The sequence below is a fragment of the Pongo pygmaeus genome, chromosome 8 (assembly GCF_028885625.2).
Source record: "Pongo pygmaeus isolate AG05252 chromosome 8, NHGRI_mPonPyg2-v2.0_pri, whole genome shotgun sequence".
In the NCBI taxonomy this organism is placed as follows: domain Eukaryota; kingdom Metazoa; phylum Chordata; class Mammalia; order Primates; family Hominidae; genus Pongo; species Pongo pygmaeus.
The window spans coordinates 70,680,780-70,693,705 of record NC_072381.2 but is presented as its reverse complement, the minus strand read 5'-3'; the positions used below and the strand labels follow the sequence as shown (position 1 = coordinate 70,693,705).

Genomic DNA, 12,926 nt, shown 5'->3' with positions numbered 1-12,926 from the left:
AATTGGAATATTTCAGAAAGGCCTTCGGGCCTCATTAATTTGCCGAACCTCTGGCCTTCCTGAGGGACTATGCTGAAACTTACGCAGGTTGGGGGTTAGTTATTGATTCAAGCAACAAATGTTATGTGCGCCAACTATGTGCCTGCCACTGTGCTAGGTCCTGGGGGGATTGAGCTGAAGACGTAGCCCCTGCCCTCCCAGAGCTTATATTTCATTCCAGTGGGAGACGGAATTGCAGTAGAAATGGATGTCCAGAACTCTGTCAACAGGGTGAGTGAGTGATGGGGTGGGATAGGGTGATTCCTGACTGTGGTCCCAGAAAGCCTTCAGAAAGGTGTTGTTGGAGCTGAGGTTAAGTGGCATGGAGGGTGCAGCCATGCAGAGCTGTGGAGGCGGAACATTCTGGCAGCAGACGCTCCCCTACAAGGGCAGAGATCCCCAAAAGGGAAATGGCCTGGCATTTTCAAGGAGCAGAAAAGAGGCTCTTGTGGATGTCCAGGACAGAGCTCAAGAGGATGGGGGTGTCAGGAGGCCAGGCTGCAGCCTCATCGGGGGCAGGCAGGGCCTTGTCAGACACAGGAAGGCGTTTTTCTGTTACTGGGAGCCTGGGGAAGCCAGGGAGCTGATGTGGTCTGAGTCGCCTTTCTCAAGGAGCCCTCTGATGGCTGTGTTGAAATGTGCAGGGTGGAAGCGGTGAAATGGAGTGAAGTCTCCTACACGGGAGACGCTCCCCACTCCCGTGACCACACATTCCAGTGTCTGATGGTTTAGCAGTTTAGCCATTTTCCTCTTAAGGTGTTTTCAGAAAGCTGGAGAACCCCCAGTTCCATAATCATAGAACCCTAAAAGTCCAATAGAAACTGCTCTTTGGAACTCTTCCCAGGACACTGAGTTGGCCCCTTCAGCCTTTGTGACAGAGGCTCTGTGATTTCAAATCGGCCCAGGATTTTGAACTCTGACCTCAACCTTCCACTACCACACCTGCCCCGACTGCCCTGAGCAGGCGGCAGAGAGAGAGCCCAAGCCAGGTTCTCAGCCCAGTTCTTCTTCCGCACTCAGGTGCGATTCCAGGCAAGCCTCGTCCCCCCACCGTGCCTCCGTGTCTGCCTCTGGAAAACAATGAGTTGGGCCAGTCAGTCTTTAAGACTCTACAAATCTCTTCATCCAAGAGGATGCGGGTGGGAAGGGGAAGGTACCTCCCGGGGCTTCCCCCTGCCCACTGACCCTGCAGCCAGCCCATCCTCCTTTCCCTGAGCCGGCTCCACGGACTCTGCTCCGGCAAACCCAGCTCCCGCTTCAAGCAGAGGGACTTGGGCGCCTCTCTGGGCCTCATCTCTGTCCCCAACCCCATTCTGCCTTGTATTTGTGTATTCGAAACCCCCTGCAGCATCCTTTTTCAGGGAAGGACAAGAGAGGCAGCTGAAGTGGTTAGAAATAAAATTAACCAGCCAGACAGCCTGGATCTGCCACTTGGTTTTCCTACTTTTGATCTGTGTGACCTTGGGGACTTATTTATCCTCTAATGCCATTTTCTTATCTGCAAAGTAGAGACAATAGCCGCTGTACCTCACAGAGTGTCTATCAGGATTAAATGGGTTCGTATCTGTATTTAGAACAGTGCCTAGCCTATAAAAAGCACTCTTGAAGTGGGGCATGGTGGCACACACCTGTAGTCCCAGCTACTTGGGAGGCTGAGGCAGGAGGATTGCTTCAGCCCAGGAGATTGAGGCTGCAATGAGCTATGATTGCACTGCTGCACTCCAGCCTGGGTGACAGAGAGAGAACCTGTCTCTAAAAGAAAAGAAAAAGCATACTTTAGACATTAGGTATTGTTATTATTATTATTATTCCCTGTCCTTTCTATATAGGAAGAAGTCAAGGCTCAGAGGAGTTAAGCAGCTTGCCTAAGGTCACACAGCTAATTGGTCTCAGAACTTGGTCTTGAACTCTCAACCTTGTGTTTCTTGCATGTGCTGCAGGGCTCTGCATTTGCAAACATGGCTTCCTGTTCTCTCTCATCTCAGTTTTCCAAACTCTGATAATTTTTACTTCCCAGTGTCTACTGAGGAGATGAGCTTAAGCGACAGCATTAGACAAGAGTGGGCACATCCAACTACAGCTGTCCAATATGGGGAAAACGGCTCTGAATAGGGCCTTAAAGAAGTGAGAGCCCCCCATGAATGTGGATAGAAAGCCAGCCTCTGCTGGCATGAGACGCACCCCCACTGGGGGCCGCTTGGGACCCGAGGGTTGAGAATTCAGTCACAGGGCTCAAATCCACTGGGCGACCTCCCAAAGGTTTGGTCCCACCGAGCGGAGGGGCCTGCACTGCAGAGTGAACGGGGACACATCTGGCAGGAACTGATTCCCGTTTCAGGCAGGAGATGACATGGTTCATTTATTTGAGGGGCATAGAAAAAAAAAAACGGAAAGAATTACCCACCTCCCCATGGAGAAAACATCACCAAATAAATTGAAAAAAAAAAAACAAAAAAAAAAACAAATGACAAGGAGAAAAGGCCATATTCCTGAATGCTGGGGGGCAGGTGCGGGTAGGCAGTGATGGGGTGGAGGTAAGAAGGGGAGACTGTTCTTCTTCTCCTGCTCATGTCAGTCTTTATTTTTATCCATCACCCTCATTTTCCATTCCACATGTGTTCCAGGCCTGTCAGGCAGCAGCAGCCCACAACCTTGTATTTATTTAAATTTATTTTCACATTTGGTCCTGTTAGGCAGTTTGTCTGGGCTGCAGTGCCTCCAGGCCCTCCCCACGCAGCTCTGCAAAGGTTGCGTTCCTGGCTGCAGGCTTCTCCTGCGGGCCTCTTCGGCTTCCTTTCAGTCTTCCTTTCAGTCCAGGAGTTCTCAGCCCATCTGGGGAAGGGGGACCACAGACCACCCAAGGCATCCATGGCCCTGGGTGGAGAAAAACCTGCATCTTTCTTTTCACCAGCTTCTAAGTGAACCGCAGCATTCCTTTAATTACAAATACAGAAAAAACCACAGTGGTATTAGCATTACCTGTGGCTTTGACCCCAAGAGACATCTCAGATATTTTCATATCACGTTACAGGTATCACAGAAATCTCAAAATACCATTTACGTTCATCAGTGCTCTGAAATTATAGCATATATCAGACTGACTGCTAAGTCTCCTTGTTTAATGCATCCTGAAGCGCATACAGGATTATAACAACCTTTTAAAACACTTTGATAACTGTATTTCAAAATAATTAGTTGACTCTGTGGTTCCTTGTATTTTAGTTTGTGGAAAATAAAAATTCTTCTGAGAAGGGGGTTCCTGGGCTTCACCAGACTCTCAGAAGGGTCATGGCACAAAAAGATGAACCCCTCACCCTTAGTCCCTGTACTGCACTAACCCTAGCTCCCCCCTCGGGCCTTTACTGCAAGGCTGACGTCTGCTGGTTCTTAGAGCTGGCATCCTTAGCGCGCACCATGCAGGGATGGGCGGGGTGGGAGCAGGGAGGAGACAAGACCCGTGGCTCCATGTCACGTGTTCAGCTGAGGGTCCCTTTTCCAGCTCTGGACCACACTGTTCAACTGAGCCCCAGAAATGTACACCCCAGCATCTGCTCGGTGGGAGAGACCCAGTCAATGCACACTTTTGCCACCCCAGAGAGTGGGTGCAGCTGCCGTCAACTCTCCCCGCCTGCTGGTGTGACCTAGGGCATGGACCTCTGTTTTTCTGTCTCCTAAGCAACTTGAATTAGAAACCAAACTCTAGAAGCAGTGAAGGGAGGTGAGGGAAAGAAGGGGGCAGGCTGCCAGCATTCCGTGGGGCAGATGTAGGGTTCGCACTCTCGGATGTACAATTGTCCTATTTTCCAGACCCTTCTTTCTCCTCCATGAAGGAGGTAACTGGGATCTGGCTAGAAAAAGGAAGTGAATGGATTGCTTCCAACATTCTGTACCTCTCACCAGCTTGTGATTTCATCAATGAAGTAAAGCAGAGAGGGGTTAGAGGGCCCTTGTCCAGGGAGCAATCAAGGCAAGGCATGCAGAGAAGTGGGGTTCTTCATTGCCTCGCCCCATGCCGGAAGCCAGGGAGCCCATCCTGGATGTTCTTATTTTGAAAAGGTTCTCTGGTAACTCTGACCTCGTAGCAAGGATTGAGCATCCACACAAAGCAATGTCCACACAGCTGGTACCTGGGATTCCTGGGGCCCCGGTGAGCACCTCTCCGCATCTCTGCTTCCCCATCCTCTGCCCTGGCAGTAGGCAGCGGTCTGTTTGCAAGGCCTCGGTTGTCTCACAGCTTCAGCTCACATTTCTAGGGTTCCTCCCCCAAGATTTAGTCTCTCCAGGAAAATATCCGTTGACTTCAAAGCAAAGCCACTCTGGAAAAGAAGCTAGAGGGAGCGGACAGCCCAGACTGTGCATTTTCCCATTAATTTCTCCCCAGTGGCCTTCAGTGAGGCTCTTATTGTGATGATGATGATGATGATGATTAAGATTTTTCTGTCCATGGCCGCATCCTATGGTGAGCTTCCTCCCAGCGTGCTAAGCTCCAGCCTCCCTGGGGACCAGAGGGTGGTCTCTGCCATGATTCAGACACCTCCTAATTTAGTCTCTTTGTAAATCTAATTAGCATGCTATTTACACCAAGCCCTGTACCCCTGGCAGGGGGTGTGAAGCAGGGCCTGTGTGGCAGCCGCCATGCCAGTGCCCACCCCTCACCTCCTCCCCATGCCAGTTCCCGCAGCTCCCAGCCCGGAGTCCCGTCTAACAGCTAGAGTTCATCTTTCATGTTGGATTTGGGAAATTGTTCCCCTCTCACCCGCCTCCCTGGCAGGCTCCTTCCCCACACCCACCGCCACCCACACTCCTGAGCAGGGCTGGCACTATGGGAAGTAGTGAGAATCATTTTACCCATGGAGTCATGCTTCCTCAAAGCAGTGGCGGGCCTTCCTGAAGACCCCCATGGGAATCAGAAACAGAGCTGGCAGACTTTCTTCTCCATGCCTCTTCCTCTTCCCAGCGCCTCTTTACTGGCTTGTACCCTCCCTGGTGCCCCTTCGCTGTGGGTGCCAGTGAGCCCAGTTCACCCTGGAACCTCCTATGCTCCCCCTGCCTGCCCCGTTGGCCACCCCACCTCATACCCCTAACAGTAACAGGCGTGTCTTGTTTTCCCCCTGTCTTGAACAAGGCTGCAGTAAGCACAGCTCGGCTGGGAGTTGTGCCTGTGTGTCTCACCCCATCGCCATCATGGGCCGTGAAATGTCCTAATCAACAAGTAACAGGAACTGCAGAGTCCTGCTGGGCAGCTGTGGCAACAGTGGGCCACCAGGAACGCAGAAGCCTCCCCCCAGCCCATGCTGGGCTCTGCTTGCCCGGGCGCCTACTAACTCTGTCCCCTGAAAGGAGAGAATAGTGCAGGGATGGGACTGGGCACAGGGCAGAGGGAGAGGCAAGGCATTTCATGGCAAAGCAAAGTATCCCAGCTGTGCTTTCACTCTGTCCATGCAGGCTTAGGGCAGACCCTCCCTTCCTCTCCAGGCCTCAGTTTCTCCATCTGTTAAAAAGGAATTCATATCAAAGGAATTGAGAGTGAGATAATTTTTTTTTTGAGACAGTCTCGCTCTGTCGCCCACGCTGGAGTGCAGTGGCACGATCTCGGCTCACCGCAACCTCCACCTCCCAGTTCAAGTGATTCTCCTGCCTCAGCCTCCTGAGTAGTTGTGATTACAGGCACCTATCACCACACCCGGCTAATTTTTGTATGTTTAGTAGCGATGGTGTTTCGCCATGTTGACCAGGCTGGTCTTGAACTCCTGACCTCAAGTGATCCTCCTGCCTCGTCCTCCCAAAGTGCTGAGATTACAGGCATGAGCCACCACATCCGGCCTGAGATAAAATTTTTAACATCGAAGTTGTCATAGGTTTACATCCCAGGTTGCAAGGTGCAGAGCACGTTTTCCCCTCCCTGGTTCTGACTAGTGCTAGCATCAACACACGGATGATATCTTTGCTCTTTTCACATGGGCAAAACGAGGCTCAGAGAGGAAATGTTTTAGGGAAGGTCACAGAGCATGGGAAGAGATGCCTGGTGGTTAGCGAAGCACACAGATAGCAGGCGCCCACGGGCCTCTGGCAGGAATAAGGAAGAGATGCCCTGAGGGATGTGCACGTTGAGTGGGAGGCGGGATTGGCCCATTCCTTCATTCATTCAGCAAATATTTGTTGAACACCTACTGGGTGTCAGATGTGATTCTAGCATCGATTCACAAAGTTCAGCCCTTGGGCAGCTAAGGTTCCAAGGATGGAAGACCAAAGAAACAAACAGATGCAAATGATGTCAGGTGGTGAGAAGAGCCATGGAAAAAAAGAAAGCCAGAGAAGGGGATTAAGGGAATCCTGGGAGGGGCAGAACGGTCAGAGGAGGCCTTGACAGGCCTGGGTGAAGTGAGAGGGCACAGGCTCTGTGGATATCTGGCAGAAGAGCGTTCAGGCAGAGGGAAGGGCAGGTGCAGTGGCTCTGCAGAAGGAGGCTCAGGGGCTGGGAGAGGAGGTTGGAGAGGACCAGGGCTGTGGTCAGGGCTTTGCTCTCACAGGAATGAGATGGGAAGCCGCCTGGGGGGAACAGGCAGGCAGTGATGTGACAGGAGTGAAGTTTCAGGAGGAGGCGCGGTGGAAGACACCCAACTTCTGTCCATCCGCTGCCGAATGGAGAAACAATGTGATGCCTCCATGCGGCGGGCCATCGCAGGAGTGAATGAAGCACTGACCTGCTACAGCAGCCATAGTCCTGGGAAACACAAAAGGCCACTTGGTGGATGATTTTGCATGCGGGAAACATCCAGAAGAGGCAAATCCACGGGGACGGGAAGCAGATTAGTGGTTGCCAAGGGTGGGGGGAGAGAAATGGGGAGTGATGCTTAATGGGCACAAAGCTTCATTTGTGGGGGAGACGAAAATGTTTTGAAGCTAGATAGAGGGAGTAGTGGTTGTACAACCCAGTGAATGTAGTAAATGCTGAATTGTTCACTATCAAATGGTTAAAATGGTGACTTTTATGTTATATGAATTTTATCTCCATTTTTTAAACATTTATTATTTTTTTTTATTTTATTTTGAGACAGCATATCACTCTGTCACTCAGGCTGGAGTGCAGTGGTGTAATTATAACTCACTGCAGCCTTGAACTCCTGGGCTCAAGTGATCCTCCCACCCCAGCCTCCCCAGTAGCTGGGACTACAGGCACATGCCACTGTGCCCAGCTAATTTTTAAACTTTTTGTAGAGATGGGGCCTCACCACATTGCCTAAGCTGGTCTCGAACCCCTGGCCTCATGAGATCATCCTGCCTTGGCCTCCCAAAGTGCTGGGATTACTGGCGTGAGTCATCGCACTCAACCTAAAAATTTTTTTTAAAGGATGCTGTGTCTGCCAGGGGTGGGGGTGGGTGAATAGACCCTGAGGGGCAGGGGCCTTTCCTAGGAGTGACTGCCATCATTCAGATGAGGCCTGTGGAGGCTGAGGTGCAGTCAGCTGCTGGATCTGTTTTGAAGGGAGAGTCAATGGGATTTGCCAATATGGGGAGGGGAGGAAGGGAGTTAAGAGTGACTGCACAAGGAGTTTGGCCTGAGCAGTTAGAAAAATGGAGTTCTTACTTCCTGATACGGTAAAGCAGTCGATTCAGTGAGGGGATGATGGAATCCCTAGGTTAGCTTCTAGCGTGTTACGTTTGACATGCTTGTTAGACACCCAGATGGAGACGCCAAGAAGGCGCATGGGCTGTGCTGGTAGATACCTAGCGAGCAGCTCTGGGGCCTGGGTGAGGGGCTGCCTCATAGCATTTAGTAATCTCTGTGGTGTCAATGCTCCTCGATGGCCGATCTCAAGCTACTGGCGTGGCCTCAGCTGGCTCTCCCAGATTCTAGAAATCCAACCGTTGGCTCTCAGGAGCCTCTAGAACCCCAGCTACCACCATGTGGATCCAGGCTGGAGGTGGGAATGAAAGTGTTGCCAACACCCAGATTGTATTTAAAGCCACTGGTGGCCGGCACAGTGGCCCACACCTGTAATCCCAGCACTTTGGGAGGCCAAGGCAGGAGGATTATGTGAGCCCAGGAGTTTGAGACCAGCCTGGGCAACATAGTGAGACCCCCATCTCCACAAAAAAAATAAAAATTAGCTAGGCATGGTAGCGCACACTTGTAGTCCTAGCTGCTGGGGAGCTGAGACAGCAGGATCGCTTCAGCCCAGGAGATTCAGGCTGCAGTGAACTATGATCACACCACTGCACTCCAGCCTGGGCAACAGAGGAAGACCCCAACTCTACCTAAAACGAATGAATAAATAAAGCCACCGCTCTAGCTGGGTTCACTTGGGAAAGGGATGTGGATAGAGCAGAAAGGAGACTGGGGACTGGGCAGCCCCAGGACACCCTGATGCTTCACTTTAGGGGAGATGAGGATGACTGAGGAGCCACCCCCAAGGGAAGGGGAAGAGGAGCAAGAGGGAGCACTGATGACAGGAGGAAGACTGAGGCAAAGGAGGGAGTGGAGTGCGCAGGAAGAGACGCAGGACTCAGAAGACTTGGAGGCAGCCCTAATGTCTTTCAGTAGTGGCAAATTAGCACGCATATCTTAGTCCATTTCTGTTTTTGGCATAATGCCTTGTGATAGCCCTCATTAGGGAATGTCCAAACCTGCTAGCATTTACAGAGCAGGCCTACCAGGATTTTATTTTTCTTTTCTTAATCCTCTTGGCCCTCTTCTCTCTCCTGCCTCCAAAGCCCTCCTCTTGCACACCAGGTGGCCACCCTTCTAAGAGGGATGCCAGAGGTCCCCTCCCTAGCTCTGTGGATCACTCAGATAGGCTAAATAGTCCTACAGGGACAGACTGTGCTTAAATAAATAGATCACTAAAGGGAAGTGAGAATCAGAGGAATCTCAAAGGCATTGTGCTGAAAGAAGCCACTCGCTAATGCCCTGTGCTGCATAATTCCATGACATTCTCAAAAAAGACAAACTTATAGGAACGGAGAACAGGTCAGAGGTGGCCAGGGGTGGGAGAGGGGTCCCTGTAAAGAGATGGGACAAAGAAGTGCTGAGGGCGGTGGGACTGTTCTGTATTCTGGTTGAAGGGGATAGGTAACAAGAATCTATGCATGTGTTAAAATTCATAGAACTATATACCCAAAAAAGTCAACTTTACAACATGTTAATTAAGAAAATAAACTATAAATTATGGAATACCCCCCACACCCATCCCCCAAAAAGGATGGAGAGGCACCAGCATGAGCAGCAGCACTGGCGGGCTTCTAGAGTAAGATAGCGCCATCCTTCTCTCCACCGTCATTAAATCAGCAAGTGCGTAATTTGCACCCTCCTATACAGCTAGAAAGGCCAGTTAGAGGGCCTTGAATGCTGCTGTGAGATTCCATCTAATTCAGCAGGCAATTGGGAGCCATAGATGGTCCTTGAGCATAAGTGATGTACTCAGAGCTATGCTTTAGGTTGATTAATCTAGACACATGGAGAATGGGGGTGGTACCAGTGGGCAATGACAGAGAGCACCGGTGGGTGGGGACTGGACAAGGGGTCAGGCCTGCTTAGATGTGGGGTCTGTAGGAAAGGCAGGGGTTGAGATGAGGCTGCAGTTTAGAGTTCCAGCAATGGGAGTGACAGAAGCTCAAAAGGGCAGGCTTGGAGGGGGGCTAGATGGAGAAAAAGATGGGAGCTGCCACCATCTGCCACCACCCTGCTGTGCAGTGGCCAGGTTCCATCTTTACCTCAGTATAGCTCCTCACCTGAACACCCTCCACCACCTTTGCATGCCCTCTCTTTCCCTCTGTTAATCTGTCTTTGAATCCGATCCTCTCTCCCTGTCTCTCTGTCTCTCACCTGCCTTCCCACGTGTTTTAGTCCATTTTGTGTTGCTTATAACAGAATAACTGAAACTGAGTAACTTAAGAAACAAAATTTATTTCTTACAACTATGGAGGCTGAGAAGTCCAAGGTCAGGGGACTGCATCTGGTGAGGGCCCTCTTGCTGGTGGGGGCTCTCTGCAGAGTCACGGGGTGGTGCAGGGCATCTCGCATGATGAGATTGCTGAGTGTGCTCATGCAGTAGCTCAGGTCTCTCTTCCTCTTATAAAGCCGCTAGTCCCCCTCCCAGGATAACCCATTCATCCATTAACCCATTAATCCACTAATCCATGAACAGATTAGTCCATTCATGGGTGCAGAGCCCTCATGATCCAATCACCTCTTAAAGGCCCCACCTCTCAATACTGCCACACTGAGGATTAAATTTCAAAGTGAATTTTTTGGGGGGACATTCAAACCCTAGCACCATCCTTCCTTCTCTGTGTCTGTCTCTATCTTGTGATTTTTTTTTTCACACTCACACATGGACAGCAGATAAACACATGCAACTCATTCATTCATGCCTTTATCCCTTGGTCCATTTACCCATAGCAACTATGCGGCCAATACACATACACGCCCCACGCCCCAAAGATAGGGAATATGTCAAGTAGGAGGGGCCCTTTGCATGTCTGAGCAGCCCTGCCTGGGGGCAGCTGAGTGACACACAGGACTGTCACCAGGGATGGTCACCCCTCTACCCGGAGCCCAGCACCCTGTGCCAGCCCAGGACCTATTCTTTAAGACATTTGTGATGTCTTTGTTCACTGGGAAGAGGACCCAAGACCAGGCAGCTCCTTTGGAAGAGGACTAGAAAGGAGAGGGAGATGAAATTACCTGCTCCTTCTTGGCTCCCAGGGTTCCAGGACACCAAGTTCATGGCCTCCTATGATGGTAGGATCCCTGATGTAGAAAGGCAACCCAGAGAGGGCAAACAGTTTGCACGAGGTCACAGAGCAGGCCAGCGCCAGGCCTCTCTCCCCGTCTCCTGTCCCCTCCACTCTTCTCAGCTCCCTCTCTGCCACCCAACCATGTAGGAAAGGTGGAATCACTCTTGGAGGAGAGGCAGTGGAATACAAAGCGGTGTGATTAGCAGCTGTGGCGGTGTCCCCTCCTGATTTCCATAAGGCATTTAGATTTCTTTGCCTGGCCACACATTTCTCTGTGGGAAGAGGGAAATCATTTTAGCATAGGAAATAGCCAGAGCCAGGCAGTTGCTGAGTGGGAGAGCCAGCTCCCAGCTCTGCACCCTGGCCCTCCCTGCTCCCTGCCTGGAGGCCTCTAGAGAGCCTGGCCAGAAAGCAGAGGGCGGGAGACCCAGGAGGCTGATGAGGCCAGCGGGTACTCCCTCTCTGCGGTGCTGCCCCTCAGGCCCTGTGATTCTCCCCAGAAGGGGCCCCAGAAGGAGGGGCAGGACGGTCCTGGGCTTGGGACAGAGCTGGGTGCACACATCCTTTTGCCCTGCATTTTGGACTCTTCCCCGTGCATCTCTGAGAACACTTACACCCCGCTTTAGCCCCCTGCCCCAACCCCAGCCAAAAGTTGGGTGCAGAGTTTGCCATTGGAGTGAGGAAAGGGATTGAGGCCAGGTAGAGTGAAGAGGTTCAAATTGGCAGATTCTGATGAGAATGGCAGACCTTGAAGTTGGAAATATGGCCACTGGGGCTGGGAGGCTTGCCTGGGGTTGCAAGACAGGGCCACAAGGAAGGGACTGCTGAGTGTTCCACGTGGGCCAGGTGCCTTCCAAACAGAGCCCATGCTGGAGGAAGGGAGAAGAGGACATGGCCTGGCTCCCCTGGGATCGTGGGAGGCCTGGGGGGTAGAGCATGGTGTCCTTGAGTTAAGAACTCAGGCCACATAAATCCTCTGTGGTTCCCTCTGTCCTTTGCACATGAATTACCAGTCCAGGTGGCTGTAGCAGCAGCAGCTGCTCCATCTGCAGAACTGGAAAGGACCGTGCGTCCCCCGATCTCCACATAAAGCTTGCCGTTTGGCCATACCCACGGGCACGATTGAGGGGAGCCTCGCCCTCCTGGCTAGCCCCTCTAAGGCCACTTTATTTCAGGAAGTACCCTCTGGGCTGACTGCTCTAGTCCCTAGAGGCCCAGGTTCTGGAATGCAGAAGAGAAAGACACAGCAAGACTGAGCTATGAACCATGTGACACGGGCTTGGCTGGGTCCCAGGAGTTGGAAGTCTGTGCCCAGGAACAGGAGTGGGTACAGACAGGTGGTAAAGTGTAACTGGGCTTTGGAAGTATAAGATTCCCATAGTGCACTGGTCAGTGGGCTGCAGATTAGGAAAATAGAATTCAAAAGCACCTGCCCCTCATTTGCCTTAATGCAAGTACCAACGCGCATTATAATTCTTTTCTCAGGAGAACGGAGGCTGGCTTCAGGGCCGACCGGAGGGAGTGGGGGAAGGTCTGCACGTGCAGGTGAGGAGGACCTGCCCACCTCGTGCCTTCATCTATAGACAGCTAATACACACATCCGCGGTGAAAATGATGGCGCTCTGGTATTCTTCCCCCAAAGTGCCAGCTGCCAATCGGATTGAATTAGATTTCACAAGGGTTTTTGCAATACATGGAATTCACCAGCAAATTACCCTTAAAGAGGGAAAATCAATCATTTGGAGCAGAGATAAACTGAAGGCAAGGCAGCCTCGGATTGATCCCGTCTGTGCAGGCGTGTGTGGAATTCAGCAGATAACCTACGGAGAGGAGGGAGGGGAGGTTGGCTGAGAGGTACGGGAAGGGGAGAGAGGCAGGGCAAGAGGGGGAAGGAAGGAGTTCGAGAGGGAGAGATTGGAAGGAGGAAGGTGAGAGGGCAAGAAGGGGAGGAAAGAGAAAGGAGAAGAGGGATAGAAGAAGGAAAGGAAGAGGAGAGAGAGAAGAGAGGCTTAGTCTGCACAGGCTGCTGTAACAAACTACCGTTGACGGGTGGCTTGTAAACAACAGAAACTTATTTCTCTTGGTTCTGGAGGCTGGGAAGTGCAAAATCAAGGGCCCAGTAGATGTGATGTCTGGTGAGGGCCTGC

The 12,926-nt window shown here is 51.6% G+C and overlaps 1 protein-coding gene across 3 annotated transcripts in view; it reads left to right on the top strand.

Annotated features, from left to right (window-relative positions):
• Positions 1-12,926, top strand: part of LOC129006860 (cadherin-23-like) — a 335,691-nt gene that overhangs the window by 227,032 nt on the left and 95,733 nt on the right. The window contains exon 12 of one of the 3 annotated variants that reach the window (XM_054437076.2): positions 12,265-12,324. The exons of the other annotated variants lie outside the window; for them this stretch is intronic. Coding sequence (XP_054293051.1) covers positions 12,265-12,324 — 60 coding nt within the window. The remainder of the gene's footprint in view (positions 1-12,264; positions 12,325-12,926) is intronic. 3 annotated transcript variants of the gene reach the window in all.